Source organism: Rattus norvegicus, chromosome 6, assembly GCF_021556685.1.
Source record: "Rattus norvegicus strain SHRSP/BbbUtx chromosome 6, alternate assembly SHRSP_T2T, whole genome shotgun sequence".
In the NCBI taxonomy this organism is placed as follows: Eukaryota; Metazoa; Chordata; class Mammalia; order Rodentia; family Muridae; genus Rattus; species Rattus norvegicus.
Window position 1 is genome coordinate 34,065,812 of NC_141539.1, and position 24,819 is coordinate 34,090,630.

Consider the following 24,819-nt stretch of genomic DNA (forward strand, 5'->3'; position numbering starts at 1 on the left):
CCGGGATAGACCTTCCGAGTAAAGGAGGCGCTGGCCAGCCACGAACGCCTCCGAAGCCTAAGGGCTAAATCTCAGACCCTAGGTCCGTTATCACTCGTGGACACCGCCCCTCAGTCCTCAAGCCACACCCCTTCAAGCGGAACACCTCCCTTCCTGTAGCACTCGCCCCGCCCCTTCCGGTCCGGTATCCGGAAGCGTCTTAGAGCTCGCTTTTTCGCCTTCCGGACTGACAACGCGTTCTCTCTAATTTGACTTGGAGCATCTTTTCTAGGAAGTAAACACGTCCTAGTTTGAGACGCGGACCTTCCGGCAGTGCCGTAACAGCTTCCGGCTTTACCTGGCTGTAAATATCCTGTATGTGGCGCCGTGTCGCCCACGAAGGCGACTGAGTTTTTAGAAATACCCAGAAGGATCTTACGGTAACCTACATCGGCCCGCCAAGATGGCGATGCAAGCGGCTAAGAGGGCGAATGTGAGTACCCCGCTTTCTGTGCGGTAGGGAAGCGATGTCGTTGCTTGACTGTCGCAACGGGTGTGGGAGCGTTTTTTGTCCCTCCGCCCACAGGTGGGGAAAGCTCGCGTTATCTGTTCAGTCCAAGGAGATTCTGTCCTGGCCTCATCCTCAGGGGTGGGTTTCTTGAGCGACTTTTCGCTCCGCCCCGCTCTAGTGAGAGCCCCCTGGTATCAGTGACCGTGTAAGGTCTACAGTCACTGCTGCTTGACCTACACCAAGGACCAAGTGTTAGGATCTTCTGAGTCCAAAAAGATGTACCGAGTAACTCTTGTTCATTGCCAGCTGGAGCCTGGGGTTTTTCTCGAACGTAGAACTTTGGGAATCCTCTGTTGATCTATGTAAGCGCCTGCTGTGTCTCTGGTCTTACAAACAGGAAGCAATTCATCAGTTGTATTTATTCAACACCTACTATGTGCCACATGCCGGTGACACCTACTATGTGCCACACGCCGGTGTTAGGTGTTGGGACACAGCAGTGAATTAAGCGAAAAGTCGGGCTTATGTTCTACTGTTGTCAGTGAGCGGAGTGTTATCAACATCTTTAAGAAAAGAAAATCCTGGGGCTGGGGATTTAGCTCAGTGGTAGAGCGCTTACCTAGGAAGCGCAAGGCCCTGGGTTCGGTCCCCAGCTCCGAAAAAAAGAACCAAAAAAAAAAAGAAAAGAAAAGAAAAGAAAATCCTTTCAAGAAAGTAGGAAATGGTTAAAACTTAGAATCTCACCAAAACAAAGACACATAATTGGCCATTGGATATTCTGATGAAGATTTTGGGCAACCGTGTTTATGCAAGTCATTTCAGTGAATGAAACCTTGGTTCCTGTAGAATGAAAAGATGCAGGGAATTAAGACAAAACTGCAGAGTTGGTCCTATGATTTTTCTTATTAATAGAGAAATCGAGCTGTTCTAAATATACCTAAAGTGCTTTTTACATACCATTGAGAATGAGCCAATAGAATGGTAGAGACCTGATAAAAGAACAATTTGTTAAATCCTAGAGTGCAGCTGGGATGTGGCTCAGTGGTAGAGTGCTTGCCTAGCATGCATGAGCCTATGAATTTGATTCCCAGCACCTCAAACCATGACAGAAATAGGAGTGGTTAGTATACCAATAGAAGAAAAATGGATAGATATCGATAAATAATGTTTAGCAATAGGAATATATAGTTCCCATTGATCATATCTGTTGTCTTCAAGAAGTGCGGAGCCAGGATCATATCCTGTGTTGTCTGAGAAAAGTATAGAGCCCCTTCACATTTACAGGGAATGAAGGTGGTGAAGTTTTAGGAGAGGAGAGGCTCACACAGTGTTTTGTAGTGAGAAAATGGATTTACTGGAGAAATATATCTGTGTGGCAGTTGTTGATTATAAAGCTTGACCTGGAAATCTGAAACGTTTATAGTTTGTTTAACAATTATCACCACTACTCATGTGAAGGTAGGGAATAAGCTTTTTTTGTTTTGTTTTGTTTTTTTGTTGTTTTTTTTTTTTTTTTTCGGAGCTGGGGACCGAACCCAGGGCCTTGCGCTTCCTAGGTAAGCACTCTACCACTGAGCTAAATCCCCAGCCCCGGGAATAAGCTTTTTTTAATGTATTTATTAGTGCGTGTGTGTATGATATAAAGCACATGTAGGACAATTCTGGGGAGTCCGTTCTCTACCAAGGGATTAACAGGTCATCAGGCTTGCTAGTAACTGCCTTTCACATGCTGAACCAGTTCGCCAGCCTGAGGGGAAATATTCTTTCATTCATATAATACTTAGCTTCAGACCAAAGCCATGTCAGTTTAATAAGTAATTATTGTCATTTCTTTGTTGACTGCAGTTGGGAAGAGTGAGCTGTGAGTCAGCAGTGTAGAGTAAGAGTCTAAGAGTGAGGGATATGCAGCAGGTCAAGCAAGCAGCAAACTGTAGGATGATATTAATGCCAAAGATAGGAGGAAATGCAGCCGTGAGGAGGAAACAGTGTGGAGGAAAAACAACAGCCAGGCACCCCAGAAGTTTGAGAAGGAACACTGGAATGAAAAGATGTTAGTGAAGGCACTTTCAGCAGAGTGCTGGGTGGTAGCTCAGGTCTGGGTGTCTGTCCTATAAAGAACATGAGTCAGTGAGTACAGACTTTGCTTTTCAACTTGCATGACTGAAAACAAAAGCAAGATAAACTAAGTAGAGAGAGCTAGAAAATGCAGGGAAAATAGACACCTTGTCTTCCCTTCAAGGCAGCTCTCTTAAGACCTGTCCCACTGCGTACATGTAAAAGGCACTTAGTAACTGTTGGGTAAGTAAAGAGGAGTCCTGTCCTTTGTTTTGTGTGGATTGGGAGGACCAGATCAACTGCCCAGCTGAGGACTAGAAACTGGTGGGAAGGGAAAGCCTGTAAGAACAAGAGAAGTCACTGACACAGGTTCTTAAGATGTAAGAAGGCTTATGAGTGGGAGTTTGCTGTCTTTTCTTTCCCAGGAGACATTGAGGATGTGTAAGTGAAGTGGGAAATACTTGTTAAATTAGAGTGACCAAAAAACAGGGTTTTAGTTCCTCCCGATAGTCTTCCCTCTGCTGTTTTTCTGAGAGGCATCCGGTGGTAGTTCTTACTCTTGGCTTCTTCTTTGGTATCACTGGGGTCTTTATCATGGCTGCACTGCTGTCCTTCAGTATTATGATACTTATTTCTCATTTTAGATCCGCCTCCCACCTGAAGTAAATCGGATTTTGTATATAAGGAATTTGCCATACAAAATCACAGCAGAAGAAATGTATGATATATTTGGGAAATATGGACCTATTCGTCAAATCAGAGTGTAAGTCTTTCTGAGACTTAAAATGTCACTTAAAGGATATGGTTGCTTAATCTATAATCTCAGAATTGTAGCTGGCAGCAGGACTACACGTGTGGTATGTAATGATGTGTCTGTTTTGCAGTGGGACTACAAGACCCTTGAGTAAAAGTTCTTTCTAGTATCATGTAGTAGTGATAAAACTTCTAATCCTTAATGGAACCATTAAACTATACAGTACTTGTGCCATTGAAGGGTCCCTCAGAAGGGATTTCGAAAGCTTTACTGGAGAGTCACAAGGTTTCTCTTTAGGGAGGCACCGTTAGGAAGGTCCTGTTGGTTTGAACCCAGGGCGCTGCACATGCGAGGCAGGCATAACCCCAACCCCACTATATTTTTTATAAGTTTTCTGAAGTAAGTGTAGTAGGACAGGCCTATAATCTCATTTTGTGTGGTGGAGGCAAGAGTTGAAGGTGATTCTCATCTATAGAGCCTGGATTTCTTATAAGACTGTGTCTCAAATCAAGTCAAAGGTTTTCTTTTTATAACCTCAGAGCCCCCTTCCTGGCTTTTAGGACTGTGGGAGCCCAAGGCCTTTGCTTTCACATGACCACCATCTCTCCTGGGAGTAAACTGCTTCCTGGTTATATATCATCACTTGTGACACATTCCCATTAGTAGACAAATGAAGATGAAACATAAAACAGGCACTCTCTTTTGAAGGTCTCAGTCCTTTGAGCAACTGCTAAGGGCTTTGTACTCCCTACCTAATACAGTTTGTCCATATTTTGAGGGATGCAAGAACTCCAGGTCCTTCGAAGAACAAAGAATGTGTGTAGATTGTCTCTGGTTTGGGAGCCAGGGAACAAAGGTTTGCCATTAATGCCTGTAACTAGCCATGTGACAAGTGACCAGACTTGTTGGGTTTTTCTTTCTTCTGTAAGATAACTTGGGTGGTGGCCCTTTGGTTCTCAATGTGGAGGCAGTGTGATAATCGACTGGATTGGTTGTTAGGCCTGAGTTCAGATACTAACAGAGTCTTTCAAGTTAGGTGAGACTGGGCAGACTGTTTCATCTGTTTGGGCTTCAGTTCTCTATGAGACACTTAGCTTGGATCAGGTTGCACAGTCTGAACATACACCACTCTCCATAAAGCCACTGAACCTCTGTCAGTCCCTTAGTTACTTAGTTACTGCTAAGGCTAGCTATTTATTTATTTATTATGAATACAGTGTTCTCCCTGCATGTATGCCTGCATGCCAGAAGAGGGCACCAGATCTCATTACGGATGGTCGTGAGCCACCATGTGGTTGCTGGGAATTGAACTCAGGACCTCTGGAAGAGCAGTCAGTGTTCTCAACCTCTATCTAGTTAAGAGCCATCTAGTTAATACATGATCATGTTAGTGCCCATGAGCTCACCTGCCTTTCTTGGCAGAGGTGACTGCCTGCGAGTTTCGTGTTGGTAGTGGTTCATGATTGATGCACAGTAACCACCCACATACATAAGCAACTGAGTAGGGCTGGAGATGCAGCTTAGTAGTTGAGTGTGCAAGGCCTTGAGTTCAGTCCGCTGTGCTGTAAATGAATATAACCGTAGCATGGCTGTGATTAATTTCTGAAGGCATTATGAAGCTTACTCATAGCACTCACAAGAGATGCTTAAGTTGAAGGTAGAGAATGATACCAGAACCCCAACTTAAGAACCAGCACATAGAACACAGCTGTAGTCAGAGCCACACTGGAAACAGAGGCAGAAAGACCGCAAGTCTGAGACCAATCTGGGCAGTATAGTGTGGTAAATTAAACACAGCAGGGGCTACAGCTTGGTAATAGAGTGCAGTCAAAGCTTGAGCAAAGCCACAGTAGCTCAGGGCCTCGGCTTCCAAGGTCTTTCAGGCTGCCCAGCACAGCTGCTCTTACCCGGCTCCTTCTCAGCCTATTCTCAGCTTTGGGGAGGACTTTTCAGAGAGTTTTCCCTACGCCCCAGTTAAAGTAGCTCTCCTCACTACTCTGTCACAGCTCTCCTTTCCTCATGTGGCTCCATATGATCTGGGATTCACACTTTTTATGTAATGTCTTGTTTGACAGGAGGAAGGGGTGATGCCTACCTTTCACTGTTAGTTCTGCTGCCCATCCTAATGCAATGTGATTGTTGAATAGTCATAGAATTTTGAGGCCCAAGAACCTGGATCTTAACTGCAGAATGAGAAACAACAGATCTGTTCCCTCCCTGTGATCAACCTCTGTTACTTACTAGATGCCAGTACTGATTTTGTTTTTTTTTTTTTTAGAGAGGTTTTTCTGTATCCCTGGCTGTTCTAACTCACTCTTTAGACCAGGCTGGCTTTGAACTCAGAGACTGGCTTGCCTCTGCCTCCTGAGTGCTTGGGCCACCACCACTCAGCTAGTACTGATTTTCTAGAATGGAACTTGGTAAAACCTAGCCAGGCTTCTTCACACACCAGGACAATTAATCACTCAACTGATCAGCCTGACATGCAGGAGACACTTGGTACTTTGTGTTCTTTACAGCCTTCAATAGTGTTGCCTTTTCTATTAAAGTCTTGCATAGGGGTTGGAAAGATGGTTGTGGTTAAGAGTGCTTCCTGCTCTTCCAGAGGACCCAAGTTCTGTTCCCAACACCCACATTGGGTGGCTCACAACTGCCTGTAACTCTGGTTCCAGTTGGATCCTACATCACGTCTGGCCTCCAAGGGCACCTGCTCTACATATAAACACCTCCGCACACAGCATGCACATTTGTCTGTTTGAGAGTGTTTATTCAGATAGCAGTGGCTGTCCTGGTGTGTAGACCAGGCTAGCCTTGAACTCAGAGATCTGCCTGCGTCTGCCTGCTGAGTACTAGGATTAAAGGTGTGCAACACTACTGCCCAACATATAAGTCATTTTTAAAAACATATAATATAGGACAAATATCACCGAGATCAGTATATGATGTAAAGTAGCTGAAGCTAGAAAGGCCAGATTGTGAATGAGGTTTTTAATTCCTGTTTACTACCAGTCAGGAAAACGTTACGCTCAGTGCGCAGTACATGACACATTCCAAATACATGCTTTTAAAATTCAGATTATAGTGTAGAGTTCAAGGTGTGAGGTTGAAGTGAGAGCTAGGACCCCTGAAATGGAGAATGTATAAAGTCAGGATAAGGGCTGGTTATATATAGTTCAGCAGTAGAACACTTGCCTCGTATGTGAAAGAACTCCAGTTTAATCCCTAGAAATTTAAAAAAAAAAAGAATGGGATTAGGCTTTGTCCCTATTGCAGTTCTTAAGAAGGAATAGGAAAGAACTTCATAGAGGATGAATGTGTGAGCAAATTAATGGGAGAAAGGGTGATCTGTCTCAAACAGGTAAAAGGCTCCTGCTGGGAACCCAAAGTGGCAAGACAGTGATTCAAGACATTCTCTGACCTCCACGCCCATACTGTGGCACATGTACCCAGTGCATATCGTACACACTGATGATGGTGGTGGTGGTGGTGATAATGATGGTGGTGGTGATCATGGTGGTGGTGGTGGTGGTGGTGATAATGGTGGTGGTGGTGGTGATAATGGTGGTGGTGATCATGATGATGGTGGTGGTGGTGATGGTGGTGGTGGTGATGGTGGTGGTGGTGGTGATAATGGTGGTGGTGATCATGATGATGGTGGTGGTGGTGATAATGGTGGTGGTGGTGGTGGTGATGGTGATGATGTTTTTAAATGGGAGCGAATAGATCTCTAGCTTTAAAATGAATCTTAGCAGATGCTGTATGTTGGAAGGCACGATGGTAATAAAACACATTACCACTTTTGAGCTTGGTAGGGTGGTCTCTGCCTAGAATTTCAGTACTTGGGAGGCTAACATGGGTAGAATGAGTTTGTAGCCAACCTAGGCTGCATGTGGAGATCTTGTCTGGAAGAAAAGAAAAAAACTTACCTTTGCCCTTAAGGAATGCAAACTTCTCCGCCCCCTCTTTGAACAGTTCTCAACTTGCATCCCTAATACAATCCTGAAAATGATTAAGCTGTTAATAGTCATTAATGCTATACCAAGAGAAGAAAACATAAAAATCCCTCCTCAAACAGGACATGGAATGCCCTGGAGACTGAGGCAGGAAGATTACAAGTTCAAGGCAAGGGCAGTGTAGACCCCCATAGAGTGTCTGAAACAAACATCTCCTGAGTTATTGGCACTGGACTTTTTAGCCACACCCACCACTCTGTCTTTCTCTACCTCTGAGCTGGGTCTAGATTGGAGGAGTAGGGATAGGAGTTACAATTTTGTTTGAGACAGAGTCTCACTATGTTTCCATAGCAAATGACGCTGACTCCCTGTCCCTGTTAGGGGGCAGGAGTGCTATATTTGAGACAGAGTTTCTGCATAGTTCACTATGTAGACTAGACTGGCTTTGAATTCACAGAGATCCACCTGCTTCTGTCTCCCAAGCACTGGGATTAAAGGTGTCCACTACCATGCCCAGAGATTCGATTTTTTTTGTTCGTTCGTTCTCGAAACAGGGTTTCTTTGTGTAATAGTCCTAGAACTCACTCTGTAGCTCAGGCTAGCTTTGAACTCAGAGATCCCCTTGCATCTGCTTCCCGAGTGCCACGATTAAAGCTATACCTCCCAGCTCCAAAAGTACAATTTTGAAGTTAGACTTTTACATATTTTTGATTGTCCATCTGAGCCAGTGTTTTGCTATAGGAAAATACTTCACCTACTGTATGATCCGTACTCTGCCTATGCAGGGACTTTTGCAGGTGAAGAGTCAGCCCACAGTCCCAAACCTCATCCCATGGTTGCACAAGGGGTCTGTCTACTTTGTATTCCAGACCATTGAAAGTGGGCTGACAGCTATACACATTCACCTTGGCCACCTGCTGCCTGCGGGTCAGGGCTCCTGAGGCATCTCTCACTTCCCCAGCTCTCCAAGGAAGCCTGTGGGGTTGAGAGAAGGTAAGGCGAGGAGTAGTGATCCTAAGAGGTGCCCATAACTGGGTAAAGGCCTCCCACCTGCCAGCATTTTGCCTGGCTTACAGATAACTGCCCGCTGGTGTATCTCTGCCCAGCCAAGGGCTGCATAGAGAGTACAGCAGAACCTTGGTTAGCTATTGTGGCTCACAGGCCATCAGTCGTAAGTACTGTCTGCACGTCAAGCCTGAAGAGTTACTCTGAGCATGAGGAACAGGGAGGACTAGAAACATGAGCACAGTGTATGCTGATCTCACGCAGCTTCGATCGCGCTCATGCATATGCAGCTTTCTCTTAGTCTTGAGATATTCCACTTCAAAACACATTAGCTTAAAGACTCACATGCTCTTAGCGTATCTATTCCCTCTGCTATTTTTTAGGTTGATTTCAAGTTACTTAAACTTATTTCTGTTTATTGTAAAGTCTTGGAATAGAGAGCTTGAATATGTAGTTTGTGTTTTTAAAAATTCAGTGCCAAAACAAACAAGACCCAGTTATAGATTCAAAAAGACTGGAAATTGTTGATGCTTGGGTAACTGTCTTCTAACTGTTGTGCAGAGGAAATACACCTGAAACCAGAGGAACAGCCTATGTGGTCTATGAAGACATCTTTGATGCTAAGAATGCCTGTGACCACCTATCAGGATTCAACGTTTGTAACAGATACCTTGTGGTTTTATATTACAATGCTAACCGGGTGAGTGTGGTCCACTCAACAGAGAGGCTGGTGCTGGGTGTGGGGGCTTCCTCTAGGCTAGGTAGAGCTCAGTACCTGTTAACTCTGGTGCTTGTCACACTGCAGGCATTCCAGAAGATGGACACCAAGAAGAAGGAGGAGCAGCTGAAGCTTCTCAAGGAAAAGTATGGCATCAACACAGATCCCCCCAAATGAGTAACAGCCATGTGTGGTCTTGGTTACCCTTCTCTTTTTTATTAATACTGAATGAATATTGCAATTTCTTATTTGAGACCTAGAATGACTTATTTGAAAGTTTTCTAGCATTAGAATATATAATGTTAATAAACTTGTAGCTTTTGTAAATTGTGTCAGTGTTTTCTGTTAAATGTCTCACTCCTGTTTAATACTAGTAAAAGGTGGAAAAAAATCAGGAGAACCACATGCAGAATTATAGATGAGTCTAGGGACTGAGGTCCTTATGATGGTTTGTATATGCTTGGCCCGGGGAGTGGCACTATTAGAAGATGTGGCCTTGTTGGAGTAGGTGTGTCACTGTGGGCGTGGGCTTAAGACCCTCATCCTAGCTGCCTAGAAATCAGTCTTCCATTAGCAGCTTTCAGATGAAGATGTAGAACTCTCAGCTCTGCCTGCACCATGCCTGCTTGGATGCTGCCCTGCTCCCACCTTGATGCTAATGGACTGAACCTCTGAACCTGTAAGCCAGCCCTAGTTAAATGTTGTCCTTATAAGACTTGCTTTGGTCATGGTGTCTCTTCACAGCAGTAAAACCCTAACTGAGTCCTTGAGAACACTGACTTTTTTCTTTTAATATTTGTTTGTATGCATGTGCACATGTGTCAAAGTCAGAATGCCTTGTAGGAGCTCTTCTTTGATCAGATGGGTCTTGGAGCTTGAGCTCAGGTTGTCAGACTTGATAGCAAATGCCTTTACCAAACTCTGAGCCTGAGGAACTTGCAGACTTGTTTTTGTTTCGTTTTTTGAGACAGGGTCTCTCCGTGCAGACTAGGCTGTCCTCCAGTGAACAGAAATCTCTTTGTGCCTCTGCCTACAAGTGCTAGGACTAAAGGAGTGTACTGCCACATGCTGCCTAGGCTTGTCATTTTTAATAACAACCTAGTGAGTAGGTCACACACGAGGACACCAAAATTCATCCTGTTGATTGGATAAAATGCTTTCATAAAAAGCTAGTATAGCATACAATTAGAATCCCAGCACTTGGGAAAGCTGAGGCAGGAGGATCACTATGAGCTTACTAGGGTATGTTGTAAATCCTGGGCCACTCTCAGCCTCGATTACAGAGTAAGACTGTCTCAAAAGCAAAGATGTGAAAGGACTGGTATGAGAGCCACAAAGAACCAGACACCTATCAGTGTGGTAACCCTTGTCCTTGCAGCAGAGGTCATTATCCTTGAGCAGAGGTCCATCACAGACAGAATGACTCAGGGCATTGTTAGAAACCTGAGAGCAAGCTGTTTGGGGTGGTGCTATTACTTGGCCAAGGCTGTAGTTAAGTAGACTTTCCTTTTCATTATTAACTATATGTTTTGGACTTAGCTCACAATATGTCTTTGCCATAAATAAAATAAAATGCTTAGTTTGTAGGAGTTTCCATGACATGGGAAGACTATAATAATTGTCACATTCATTATGGCTTGACAGCTTAGGAGGAGACAGCTATAAATTTTCTTTTTATAGTTCAGACACGGGCCAAATGGAGAAGTGTGGACTGACTGCTTTATATACCCAGAACCTAGAGTCACTTTGAAACCTACATAGACGGACTAGTGTCAATGGCTACTTTTAAATGCATTTAAAGTCTGTTGTTATTTTTAAGGAAATAGGCCTCTTTCTAGATTTTATACTGTCTTTTCAAAGCTCACTAAAAAAATGAAACTATTATGTCTCAGTGGCTTTTGACAGCACCGTTAACCCCAGCCCTCCACCTCCTTTTAAGGCAGGGTTTCCCTGACCATCCTGGAACTCTGTAGGCCGGGCTGGCCTCAGCCTCCTAAGTACTGGGATTAAAGGCATGAACCACCATGGCCCCACTGGCAGCAGAAAGCCATTTCTAAGAAGGGGGAGCAGATCACAGGTCACAGCTGTAACTCTCTTGTGAGTGCCTGTATGATTTCCTTACTAATCCTGGAGTGTGGTCTCTAAGTGGCAGCCAGCTCGCTGCTAGTGGTGTGAATAACCAGGAGAATTTCTTCTATGAGCAGATAGGAACAGTCTGTCATTTGGACTATGTGTCTATTTGCTGAATTTCATGACCCCAAGTTGAGTTTTAAAACTAGGACTGGGGATGTAGCTCAACAGAAGAGGGCTTTTGGAGCCAAGCACTGTGTTTGACCCCAGCACTACAGAAAACATTCACTTCTGATTGTTTGGAATGCTGTGACTTAGTCACAAGAACTTAGACTTGGGGCCTGACACTGAGCCTCTCTGCAGGAGGTGCGTTGCTAAACCTAGGGTTCTAGTTGATGATTGTCCTGTGCACCGGCCATCTAAAGTTCAGTTTTTTAAACCAAGAGTAAGGGGGCGGAGCTGAACATGGTGGCACACACCTATACTCTAAACACTCAAAAGACAGAGGCAAGAGAGTCATACATTTGAGGCTAGCCGAGGCTACACAGTGAACTCCTTTCTCAATGGACAGGAAGTGCAAGGGGCAAATTGTGTCCCCGTAGTCACCTGTGCAGGTGTCCAAGTTGCTTTACTTTCAGTGAGCAGAGTCGAGTTTCTAACAACTCATGAGACTTATTGAGTAGCAGTTCAAAAACAACTGATGGGACATGGATCTTAATAGTAGTCTATTGCTTACCAACCTCTCAATATGCCATCTAAACTCTGGCCTGTGTTGTGATTTTTCTACATCATTTCCCAAAGACTCGAATGATCATTTCTCAGCTTACCTGTAAAAAGTCTCGTGTATCCTTAGGGTGCTAGCTAGTAAGTTTGCATTTTTAGGGTTTCTTAGTGGGTATCATTATAGCTTCTTGTCACCCAGGCTATACTGCTATGAACAGATCTTTGGTGCGCCCTGTAATGGGCCCATGAAATAGTCTTTGATGTCATTTTTGCTCATCCTATTGGTGTCATAGCAGAAAGCATGGGTGTATCTTCTATACAGATTGCGTTCTGAGGAATTACAGGCGTTTGAGTCATCAAAAGGGAGCAGGACATTCTAGAGGAGTCACCCCCAAAAGGAATGGGTACAGTATCCTTTGGCCATGGATGAGTAAAAGCAAGGTAACTCCTTTCCATTCACGATTTCATCCAAAGCACTACCTTTTCGTGAACCCCTCAGCCTCAGCAGAGGGATTCATGTATGACTTTCTGGGTGTGGGCAGTAGGTAAACTAGCCCCAACTGTGGCCCATGTCCTTCATGGAATGTTGGATGTAAACCAGTGTATCTTTAATTCCAACACTTGGGAGACAGAGGCAGATAGATCTGTTTGTTTGAGTTCAAGGCCAGCCTGGGCTACACAGTGAGAGCCTCTCTCAAATAAATAGATAAGTAAATGAACAAGATTGATGGCTCCCAAGGATTAACATTCTAGGTTGTCCTCTGGCCTCCATTTGGACCTGCATGCATGCAGGACACACACACACACACACACACACACACACACACTCCCCCCTGCCACCATTATTATCAGAAGTAACTCTTCATGGTAAGCTAGAGCAAATCTAGATGTAATTGAGTGTTGCCTATGAAAATAAACCCAGAACCACACTTTTTTCAAAAGTAACTTCCCAGAGTGAGTCCAAGGTTTCAAGCGTTTGACATATTCATGTGCTCAGATGCACACAGCTCCTATCTACTGAGGGGAGCTCACCCCTCAATCTCTTCAAATAGATGAAGCTGCAGGACCGCCCTGGGAGATGAAATCCCACACGGGTTTGCTAGGATGCTGAGTTAGTTACGCGGAGGACTCCAAGCCGGTGAAAGCTTGGTAGGGTGGAAGCTAATTTCCAAAGTTTCTTAGAGGATTTGTGATCATTTTATTTAAAAAGTAAAACTGAACCTGGTGGTATATATGCACCTGTAATACCAGCAGTCAGGAGGCTGAAGGAGTGCTAGGTTAGCCTGGGCTCTGACACCCTGTCTGAAAGGTCCAGCATGAACAGTTTGCTCACACAGCTGTTACATACAGTCTCTTAGCTACTTGGAAGTACCCTTTCACTCTTCTTCACCAAGGGCAGTTGGCTTGTGTTGTCATTAAAGAACCTCCCACAACATGATGGACAGGAAGATGCCAAGCACAGAGCCTTTATTTTACATAGTATTTCCAAAGAGGGCAGTGCTTAAAGTGAGCAGCCAACAGAAGATAAGAAAGTGACAGCAAAGGTAACTGGCTCAAGTCCCTCCAGGTAACCATGTACAGCGCATGTCTGAGCACCTTGTATATCTGGCTTAAGTGCAGGTAAGGCAATATAGATTGTGCAAACGAGATCTGTGTCCTATGATCAGGAATGGCTACCACATGCATCACACAAAATGCAGTCTGAAATGTTTGGATCTGCAACTAAAAGTTTCCTCAAGCAAAGATGTATGGGGACGGTTAAGTGGCCGACACATACAGAGCAAGTTGGGCAGAAAGAACAGATAATGTCAAGGGGCGGTGGGGTCAGCACACTGATCAAGAGCCCTACATTGGAGGAGCCGTCCCAGTGGCAGAGAGAGCAGGCTAGGACAGAGCAGGAGCCTTCTCCAGCCACCTCGACTTCCTTCCTGCCTTCACTCTAAGTTGAGCAGCTCCACGTCAAAGATGAGGGTGGCATTGGGAGGGATGACACCGGGGTGGCCAGTAGCTCCATATGCCACATCAGGGGTGCAGGTCAGCTTCGCCCTCTGCCCCAAGCTCATCTAGCAGGGATGGGGGGGCAGATGGGAAGAGGAGAAAGAGGACCCAGCTTGATTTAAAAGAAAAAAGGAAGATAACTATGGCATTTCCCCCAAACCATCTTTAGGGTCATTCCAAAGAGCAGAGATTAATTTTATTCCTGGCACACTGAAGTTAAGCCACGCACTTGAACATGCAGATTCTGCCTCAAAATAGACTCGACTATGGGGCAGTTAGCAGCCACGAAGTAGCCTCAGATTCATTCAAGCAACAAGTGTTATTGCTTATCCAGCAATGGCACTCGTGTCTGCTCGTAATTGTTCCTGGTCCTCTTCAGAGGGAGCCCTTGAGGAACGTGTAACAGCGCTGAATACACTTGTGACAGGAACAGTTAAGATTCGGCGACTAAAGGCCACATCAAGGTGACAGGGGCAGAGCTACGGGAATGAGACGTCTTATGAGTTCCCAGACAAACAGAGGGAGAGCTGGAACCAAAGCCCACCAGCGCTGTTAACCCACTGGACATCCATTAGTAAGAAAGCTGCGAGGTCTGAATTTCAAAGAATACCAAAAGCTCAAGTTGCCCGGCCAATGTTGTGTTGATGTTAGCGTTCTACTTGAACCACTGTAGTATGGTTATGTATGTTAACATTTGAGGAAGCTGGGTGAAAATTATATAGGCACTTCACTCTATCTGTAATATTTTTATGTCTGGAATAGCTTCAAAACTGTTAAAAAGCAAAGCCCAAAGCACTTCTTGACTTAATCCGTCTCTAGCTGTTCTTAGCTCAGACATCTTGCTGGCCTTTACAGCCAGCTCAAGCAATCCTAGGAGGAAATGCCTAGGGTAAGACACAGACGCTCAGCCACAGAAGAGGGGAGGGACAGAGCCAGAAGTGAGCGCTAGGTGGCGTCGCTGCACCCTGGGAGTGGTGTTAAGGCAGTGTGAGGTCTGTTTAAGGACCTCCTTAAACCCTTCAGTGTGCATCCTCAGCCTCCTAAACCCTTCAGGATGCATCCTCTGCCTACCTGGGCAGCGCCTTCTTCAAAACCTTTGATGACTTCCTGCTTGCCAATTCTGAACTTGAAGGGTTTGTTTCTGTCTCTGGACGAATCGAATTTCTTGCCATTCTGGAGCATCCCTATCAAAGTAAGAAGAGGGCAGAAAAGAGCTGTGGTTGTGAGTGAACTAGCAGTGAGACTGAGCAGGTCTAAACACAGTTCCTCTTCTGCATGAACCCATCAGCCCTGCTGACAAGCAGGAAGTGTGGACGCGTCTCTCTGCCTCACCTCCAGCCTGTCACCAAGTCCTACACCCATCTGGAATCCAACTTCAGTTTCTGCTACTGCCACCTGTGGTCTCATGGAGTCACCACCACGGCTCACCTGTGGCCTGGAACAGCCTCCAAACTGGCGTGTCTACTCCTTACCAACCTTCTACTCTATAAGTTGACAGATTGTCTTTCCCTGCCCCACAATTCTGATCGTATTTATATCCCTGCTTAGAATACTTCACTAGCTCCCAGAGCAGAATCCAAAAGCCTGAGGCTAGTGATGCTTGCCTTCAACTTCTCTCTCCCACCTCGCGCCCCGTCTCCCTACCTATTCAGAGCACACCATTCTTAAGTTCCTCCATCCCTCTTAAACCTTTCGTACTACTTCCAGGCTGTAGCCCAGGCTGGCCTGGCTGACCTCGAACCTGCAGGAGTTTCCAGGTGCTAGATCTCAGTTGTGAGTCTCCACACCCAGTTAGACAGGGTCTGACTTCAGCATGGCACTGACTCGCTGAGCGATGTTGGCGAAATAGGCCTCATATTTTCCATATTTAACCCAGCAAGCTTTGCCAACTTACGAGCATCTGAGCATGTATTATTTTACTTCCGAATTCCCACGGCTTGAGTGTGTACTAATGAGTCTTCTTTACCTACCTTCTGGGTAGAATAGATAGATTGGGCTCCTGCCCTGAGTTCTAAATGTGGCAAAGGAGAAACCCTTCTGGCTACCCAGAGATGCTGCAGAGATCAAACACAGACTCATGCATATACACAGTTGCTAAGATAAGTCACATTCACAGAGATATTTATGTACGCTCACACGCACATACACACAGACTACTCAGGAGAGAAGTCCTGATGGTCAAACAGATGCTAAGAAAATATTTAGATCGACAGACCTACATATATTCATACAGATAGGCCCTTGGACAAATGCATGCTTGAATGTGTGTACATGCACAATCCATTTATAGACTGGCTTCCCCAGTCCCCAGTGCCTTCAGCTTTCATAAAGTCGAATCTACTGGAAACCATGTGACAACTATCTGCGGCTGTAAATTCAGCCAAAGCCACATCATCCGGAAACGGGCCCGCATAAATATGTTGACTTCTTTACAAAGATGTTTCTGTAATATACAACAAATAAAGGATGACTATTTGGATTAACACTGCAGGATCAAATCGATATCCACAAGGGGGAAAAAAAAATCTAATGTAAGCCCCTCCCACCTTTACACATGAGAATCGGTTCCAGATGAATCATAGACCTAAATATGAATAATAAAATAAAATTAATAAAGTAGCAGTAGGCATACTACCACACAAAATATCTACCAAGTAGCTGGGTGTGACAGTGAGCACTGTAATCCCAATGTTCAGCTGGAAGCAGGAGGACCAGGAACTCAAGGCCAGCCTTGACTACAGAACAAACTCAAAGCCAACCTCAAGTCACATGGGACAGTGTCTCAAATGACAGAAACAATAGAAAAAAACAGAGAGAGAGAGAAGAAAAGCAAACACGGCCACCAACATCTCTACCAGGTGATAATAAACGGGAATAAATGAGTAACTTCACAATACAGTGGGAGATTCCTTGAAGCAAACACAGAAAAATATGTAGGCATGAAGAAGAGTGGTAAGTATGACCTCACTAAAATGAAGAACTTCTGCTCAAAAGATACTATTAAAGACTAATGTCGAGAGGCTTGAGGGACGGCTCAGTGTTTAGGAGCACTGGCTGCTCTTGCAGAGGACCTGGGTTCAAATCCTGCCAACCATACCACAACTCTCAACTGTCTGTAACTCCGGTTTCAGAGAATCCAATGTCCTCTGCCAGTCTGTGCAGGCACTAGGCACATAAACTCACTACTCAACCCAGGCTGGCACTGAACTTTTGATGCTCTTGCTCCCACTCCCAAGTGACGGATTATAGGTGTGGGCCACCAGGCCCAGATTATATTTAATTCTTTAAAAGTTTACTAGAAGTTTCTTACAGTCTCCTGCTGTATTTGATTAATAAGACAGGGTCTCACAAAGCAGAACCACTTGTAGCTGATGCTTTTAATGGGCCATGCCTACTCAATGTACACACACTTGGGAAACTCTGCAAAAGGATGTTTGGTGAGCTGGAGAGATGGCTCAGCAGTTAAGAGCACTGACTGCTCTTCCAGAGGTCCTGAGTTCAATTCCCAGCAGCCACAAGGTGGTTCGCAACTATCTGTAATGGGATCTGATGCCCTCTTATGGTGTGTCTGAAGACAGTGACAGTGTAATTATATATAGTAAATAAATAAATCTTTAAAAAAAAAAAAGGATGTTTGGTCTCATTAATCTGATAAACAATAATCCGTCCGTAACATGTAGAAGAGACAAATCAATTATCCTGGTCAGAGGCCCCAGGGTAATTAGGCTATATCACCAGGAGATAAAACAGCCCTCCTGTGCTGACATCAGTGGCTGGAGATACAACTGTTAAAAAAACAGCCACATCATCTGCTAGACCCAATCTGGTGCTTCACGCTGGCCTAGAGAACCTGCTAAAAATGGCCCCATCTGAATATGTCCCAGGAATTAAGCTGGCCTTGCTGTATGCTAAATGGCTCTCACCCATAGAGTTTGCCACATTAGCGAGCGAGTCACAAGGCAGAGTCCTCACACCTCTTAGAGCAAACACCTGCCAGCAATCTTCCTCCAGCAGTTCTAAAGAACGCATCTAGAATGTTCCTGGGGGTGGGGAGGAGGGAGATGGCTCAGGAGTTAAGAGTACTTGTTGATTTTTTTTTTCCAAAACACCCCACTTCAGTTCCCAGCACCCACATGGTGGGTCATAAACCTCCATAACTCCAGTATCAGGGACCTGACATCTCTTACCTCCACCAGGCACGCATGTGGCACACATACATGCATACATACATACACACACATACATACATATACACACATGCACACATACATACATACACATAAGATAAAATAAATATAGAATGTCCCTTGGTCCTTGGGTCTGCAAACGCACATCATTCAAGACAGCAGACTTGTGGCAACCTCCCCTGGATTCTCCCAGCACCTGCAGACAGTGTGGCTACCGACCACACCCTTCTCACTGCAGTGGCGTTGGCAGGGCACAAAAGAAAAACAGGGTAAATGGGGATTTTGAGGGTTCTCAGACCTTACAGAATAAATCTGAAACATCAGAAAGGAGCAGGGAGGCCAGGGTACCCAGTTGTAAAACTGGAGGTTTGATTTTACCAGAGTCTGGCACCATAGATGGTCTTTGTGGGTGAGGAAAAGAATAAAACTGGTGACAGGCAACCTGGCTGCCCTGGGCTTTGAGGATAATCCATGGACAAGACCCTCCTGAGAGAAGCTTACAGGGCAGCCCTGCCTTGGGAGGGGCAGGCCTGGGCCAGCGCTAAGAGAAGGAAACCTACCTGTGTAGTGCACCACGCATATCTGACCCTTCTTAGGGAATGTCCTTCCTGTCAGGAGAGATTAAGGCAGATGCAAAAATTAGGGTATTAGAAAAGCTCGCCAAGAGGGTAGCAGTGGCGTTCCGTTAATCCCAGCACTGGGGAGGCAGAGGTAAGCAGCTCTCTGTGTATTCAAGGCCAGCCTGGTCTACAGAGTGAGTTTCAGGACAGCCAAGGCTATGGAGTGAGATGCTGTCTCAAAAAACAAAACAAAACAAAACAAACAAAAAATAACCGAAAAGAAAAGAAAGAAAGGAAGGAAGAAAGAAAGAAAAAGAAAAAGGAGAGAAAGATCTCTATGCCTTATATGAGTGAGAACTGATGTCTCCTTTCTGGCTTGCATTTGAACTTAATGTTACTGGTCTCAATTTCCCCAGTCTATAACAAAAGCAGTCCCATTGCTTTTTTTTTTTTTTTTTTTTTTTTTTTGGTTCTTTTTTCGGAGCTGGGGATCGAACCCAGGGCCTTGCGCTTCCTAGGCAAGCACTCTACCACTGAGCTAAATCCCCAACCCCCCTTTTTTTTTGGTTCTCTTTTCGGAGCTGGGGATCGAACCCAGGGCCTTGCGCTTCCTAGGCAAGCGCTCTGCCACTGAGCCAAATCCCCAACCCCAGTCCCATTGCTTTTTATTGCTCCTTTTACTTTCATCTATTTTACAAGTATACAGGAATAGCCTACTGTGTGCTAGAACAGAATCATGAATGGCCTACTGGGTCCGACGATCTGAAGTAGATTACAAAGAGTATTATATGAACTCACGAAGAAGAGAAGCGGGAACCTAAGTCTCGGATTGCTATGGAGTCATGACTGCATCAAAGATGAATAAACCTGGGCTGGAGAGGTGGCTCAGTGGTTAAGAGCACTGACTGGTCTTCCAGAGGTCCTGAGTTCAAATCCCAGCAACCACAGGGTGGCTCACAACCATCTGTAATGGGATCTGATGCCCTCTTCTGGTGTGTCTGAAGACAGCTATAGTGTAATAAATCTTTTTTAAAAAAAAGATGAATAAACGTGGTCATTCATAAGACATCAGTAATGAGCAGGCCTGTGCTCTCGTGTCGGAGATACAACAGAGAACAGTGCAGACAGGACCCCTGCTCTTCTGAGGTCTAATTCTTTCTTTTGTATATGTGAAATGGTCATGTGGGGTGTGGTGGGGTGGTATGTATATGTGTGTGTGGGGGGGGTGCATGCCGGTCTGTGGAGGCTGGAGAAAGATACTGTGTCTTCCTCGATCCTCCTCCCACTTACTTCCCTGAGCTGTCAGTCACTGACCCAGCAGCTGTGCTGTAGAGCTCATAGGGTCTGCCCGTCTCTGCTCCGAAATGCTGGAGTTACAGGCACTAGACATCACACCTAGCTTTTTGTGGATGAGCGAAGAAGATTCAAGCTCAAATCTTCATGTTTGCACAGCTAGAGTTCTTAGCCACTGAGCCATCTCTCCCCTCCCCCTGCCCTCCCCCATTTACATTCTAATGGAAGGAGACAATGTTTATATAAATATGATAATTACAGGTGCTGATAAGTCCTCCGGAGAAAATTAACAACTGATGAATTTCAGAGAGACACACCGAGTCCACAGATTCAGAAAGGGCGTGCCAGGAAGGCATTTCGGACAAGATGAGGTTTGAGCTGGTGCTTTAAGAAGGAACCAACTCGGGGTTGGGGATTTAGCTCAGCGGTAGAGCGCTTGCCCAGCAAGCGCAAGGTCCTGGGTTCGGTCCCCAGCTTCGGGGTGGGGGGGGGGGGTCCAACTCAAAGACCGTGAAGCAGGAAAAGATCGGTGTGTTTTCAGAAGAGAAAGGGTGAGATGGGAGGAGAAGAACATGAAAGCCACGCGTCTTACGGAGATGGGTTTAATTCTAAGTGCAATAGGAAACCACTGGTGGGTTTAAAAGCATGGAAATGACCTAATCCGAATTAAGATTTTATAAGATCACTCTGGCTCCCACGTGTGGGATGGATGGTTAGACATCTGTTGCGATTATCTAGACAAGAAATCAATGGTTGCATGAATTAAGGTAGTGGCAGCCGAGAAGAGAGTGAAATAGAGTGGAGATACGTTTTGGAAGCAGGGCTGACAAGGGCATGCAAGTGGATGAGGGGAAGGAGCCCACTGCCCATCTCACCATTGGATGACAGAAAAGGAGAAAATAAGAACGATGCTTGAATTTTGGGTTTGGGTAACTGGGAGGTGGTAGAGCTGTTCTGAGAGATGAGAAAACTGGAAAGAAACAGATTTGTGAGGGTGGCAATCTCGAGCTGCCTATTAGACATGCAAGTTTTTACTGCACGGAGGCGGATGCCGAGCCGACCCTGGATAAACAAACTGGGTGGGACACTCAAGAGCCTCTGGATTATGAACTTGGGAACATTAACAACACAGTCAACGTTTGGTGGACTGTAGGAGCCTGCCAACGGGAGCCAGAAAACGCCTGCAGAAAATAGTTAAATTGGCTGTTAAAAGATGCGTGGGAGTCTGTCTGGAGAAGTAAAGGGATCTGGGAAATAGAATTAGTTGTAAGACATGTTCAAAAACCTGGAATCCAGAGTCGGGATGTAGCTCAGTGCACAGCAGGTGCCTAGCATGCAGAAGGCCCTGGGTTCCACCTGGAAGCACACACAGCCTTAGGGTCCTCAAGTCCAGTCGCCGTGAGAGCCCATTGGTTCCATCCTGTAACCCTAGGGTCCAGCACACAGTGCGTGTTCCATAAATATTTGCTAGATGAGTGCTGGTTTGTTTTTGTTTTTTTTAACAACTCGCAAGTGGCTTGGTGAGGTTGGTTGTGGATGCGTGGACAATACGTAGTGAAAGAGGAAGTGCCAGTGTGGGTCACTCCCACCCTAGCTATCACTACAGGGGGCAAGTGCTTGCAGAAGTAGGGGAAGAACCTTTTAATGATTTTCTGCCTGAGGGAGGGGCCCGTAAAGCTTTGCATGTTAGGAGACCGGAGAGAAAAAACGAGCAGAGTGAGGAGCAGAAGTCAAATGGAAGGCAGGGAGAAGGAAGATAGGGACACAGCTCAGAGGTTGTGTGGGTGACAGGGCCTGGGGAAGGATTCCTCGACCCCCCCCCCCCCCCCCGGCACTAAAGTTCTTTGTATGGATAGAGAAACCTGTGCCCGCAAGGAATGATCTGGGTAGTAGCTGGTACTTCCAGGAACCGCTCGCCTGTAACCCAGAAGCCCTTTAATTTCCTGGGGAGGGGCATGCCGATAATATCGAACAGCAAGTTTGCGTGTTAAACACTACAGACCTTGGGGGTAGCTTTGGGTCTGGATTAAATTTTGCTTAAGAATTAGCTACTCCTTGAACATGTTGACTACACCCAGTTTTCCAAGTAGTTGAAGAAACTTGATGCTGGTTCTCTTGACAGAGACTGGGAACCCATTGATAGACAGACTGGGAGGTGGGGGCGAGGTGGGGGGGATATGAACAAAATTAGGAACCGAGAGTTCTGTTTTGGCCTGACTGACTAAGGCACCATGGACCCTCCAGCAGGTCCGAAGGCTGGGTTTTGCCTGGGGAGGGCATGGTAGAGGGCAGATGACTAGGAAGGCTGAGTGGGATCCGGAGGGTGAAATAAGAAGCAAAAGCAGCTAAAGGAGTGGCAGGCTCCCAAATTGGCCCTCTCTACAACACACCACTGCCTAGCCTGGGGGCTGCCAGACAAGAGGGCCTGAGAGGTGGGGCGCCTTAGGAGGGGTTTCCCTATAGAGCAGGAACCCCTAAAGCGGACTATCCCTAGTGCAGAACAGGGAACACTGAACAGAAATTCAAACCTGGTCAGTCAGTAGCAACGGTTAATCGAGAGCTTGCAGCTCAGGCGGCAGCAGCCGCAGCGTAGGAGAGTGGCCAGACATAGACCCCTTGCCCCAAGGTTGCCGCCTTCACTCCCCAAGGTGAGCGGGAGCAGACCGGGATGGTGAGTTGTCCTCTAAAAGCCCAAAGAATCGGGGTCCGGGGTTTCTTCCTGCCACCCGCTTCTTTGCCCCTCTCCCCGCTTCAGGTCCCCGGAGCCACCTCGGAATCAGATCCCAGCCCGGACTCCGCCCCGGGACCCCTCCTCCTCCTCCCGGGCCCGGCCGCCCGGTACCGTCTCCCGGGGAGATGGTCTCGATCTCCACGCCCATCGCGGTCCCACAGGCCCCGCCTCCAAGGGGGTCCTCGCGGCTGCCCCGACCCCGGCTCTGCTCAGGCCGGACCCCGCAGGCGCTCCGGCTCGTCTTCTTGCCGCCACTGCAGAGCCGGAGGAGGTGCGGCTGGAGTCAGGACCTGCGCGGGGAGGGGCCGCCGGGAAGGGGGCGGCGGGGTGGAGCTGTGCGACAAGGTGGGGTCGGCCGGGGCGGGGCCCGAGGGAAGCGACCCTGACGTGGCTGCTCCGGATCCTGGCCAGACTAACCACCATTAACCCACAGGCTGAAGGGGGAGGCGAGGCGTGCCGGCACTAGCACATTCATCCACACATCTACCCATCTCTCGGCTCAATGTATATTTATTTAGCACCTACACGGTGCAATGCTCCAGGGAGTCCACTCAATCCTACAGACTAGGAGGAGAAAGTCGGTAATTAAACTAACACTTTAAATACATGTGCTCAGTGCCGTGGGGTTCAGAGCACCCTGGCTAGGCTTCCCGGATCTATAGAAGCAGAGCCGGAGGAGGGAAGGAACCAATTATTGATGAATTTTCCCCAACCACCTTAAAGCCCATATTCATCATCCCTCGAAGTTTCACAGCAGGAATTTGTATTGGGGGTCCCACTTTTCAAGGTAAAGGACTGCTCCCTGGGGATTCCAGTTGAATTAAAGCAGGATCAGCTGTGTGCCGAGGTCACTGCTACAGTCTGAAGTGGTGAGTGCTATACAAAGAATAAATGGATTCTTTTACCTCTCCCCAAACCAAATCAGAATCTAGAAAGATACTTTTGTTCTTCCCGAATCCTCTGCTTCCTTGGTTCTGGGAATTGGACCCAGAGAAACCAGGGCCTGTTCACACACCTAAGCAAACAGAGACTATATCCATGGCCCCTAGGAAGATACATTGGAAGGAGGTAGCATTTGCTTGAGGGCTGAAGGAGACTTTAAGAAATGCACAACACCCCCCCCCCCAATCCTTTCTACATCGTTGCAAAAATCGACATGAATTTGTTTCTGACAAGAGACAGATGTTAGGTGAGTATGGGAGAAAGACCTATTCAAAAACCCAGAACTGAAACTTGAGACATTCTCCTCTCATTCTCTGTCTCCACTATTCCAAGTAGCTAGCTAGCTCGCATATGAGGTTGCCAGTATCCAGGTACAAGGACTGAAGTTGGCGTTCAGTAAAAAATCGTTTACAGGGGCTGGGGATTTAGCTCAGTGGTAGAGCGCTTACCTAGGAAGCGCAAGGCCCTGGGTTCGGTCCCCAGCTCCGAAAAAAAGAACCAAAAAAAAAAAAAAAATCGTTTACAGTACTGTCCAGGTCAGAGTCAGAAAAGCCCACGGGTGTGGCCTAGAGTCCTCAGGGTTTAAAACACAAGAGCTGGGGTTGGGGATTTAGCTCAGTGGTAGAGCGCTTGCCTAGGAAGGGCAAGGCCCTGGGTTCGGTCCCCAGCTCCGAAAAAAAGAACCAAAAAAAAAAAAAAATCGTTTACAGTACTGTCCAGGTCAGAGTCAGAAAAGCCCACGGGTGTGGCCTAGAGTCCTCAGGGTTTAAAACACAAGAGCTGGGGTTGGGGATTTAGCTCAGTGGTAGAGCGCTTGCCTAGGAAGGGCAAGGCCCTGGGTTCGGTCCCCAGCTCCGAAAAAAAGAACCAAAAAAAAAAAAAAAAAACAAACAAAAAACACACAAGAGCTTAAGACACCCCACCCACTCACCCTCACCCTCAGCCAACCCTACTAGCTATGTCCTTGGGCAGGTACTTTGAGATTAGGGATAGGACAGATCTGCTACTTGGGCAGGCCTAGGAGGCTGGCTTCAGGTAAAGGGATGCTTTTTACATTTTGAGAGTAATATTTTATGGGATTTTCAAATGGGGAGTTCCTGACTCCCTTCTAAACTAAACTAAAAACTATTGACACATGGTGTCCGTAGAATTCCGATTCCTTCTTACCAACCTCTTCTAAGAGAACGGATGAGACCTGCGTGGGAGAAGAGGTTGAAGCACTTGAGAAGATTGTGAAGGTTTACGGGCGGTGGTTTCACAGGGACTACAAGTCCCAGAAACGCTCGCGACAAACTCCGCGCTTATTGGCCAGCAGAAGGACCCGCCGCCTATGTAACGCA

At 46.3% G+C, this 24,819-nt stretch overlaps 2 protein-coding genes across 10 annotated transcripts; one reads left to right on the forward strand and one right to left on the reverse strand.

Moving 5' to 3' along the window:
• Positions 1–184: 184 nt before the first annotated feature.
• On the forward strand, positions 185–9,227 carry Sf3b6 (splicing factor 3B, subunit 6). The gene is made up of 4 exons (NM_001271222.1): positions 185–472; positions 3,190–3,308; positions 8,819–8,957; positions 9,063–9,227. Exons 1-4 carry the CDS (start codon positions 443–445, stop codon positions 9,150–9,152), a joined length of 378 nt encoding a protein of 125 aa, NP_001258151.1. The 5' UTR covers positions 185–442; the 3' UTR covers positions 9,153–9,227.
• On the reverse strand, positions 6,273–24,751 carry Fkbp1b (FKBP prolyl isomerase 1B). Of its 9 annotated transcripts, XM_087554443.1 has the most exons (5): positions 22,649–23,031; positions 18,514–18,561; positions 14,838–14,950; positions 7,226–7,298; positions 6,273–6,521 (listed from the first exon to the last, which is right to left on the reverse strand). In XM_087554443.1, the coding sequence occupies exons 1-5, from the start codon at positions 22,958–22,960 to the stop codon at positions 6,462–6,464; spliced, it is 606 nt and encodes a 201-aa protein (XP_087410569.1). In that variant the 5' UTR covers positions 22,961–23,031; the 3' UTR covers positions 6,273–6,461. The 9 variants fall into 9 exon arrangements, with proteins under 9 accessions (XP_087410569.1, XP_087410570.1, NP_073166.1 ...); XM_087554444.1 differs by lacking the exon at positions 18,514–18,561 and having other exon boundaries at positions 22,649–22,985; NM_022675.2 differs by lacking the exons at positions 6,273–6,521; positions 7,226–7,298 and adding an exon at positions 13,207–13,831 and having other exon boundaries at positions 22,649–22,822.
• Positions 24,752–24,819: the final 68 nt, after the last annotated feature.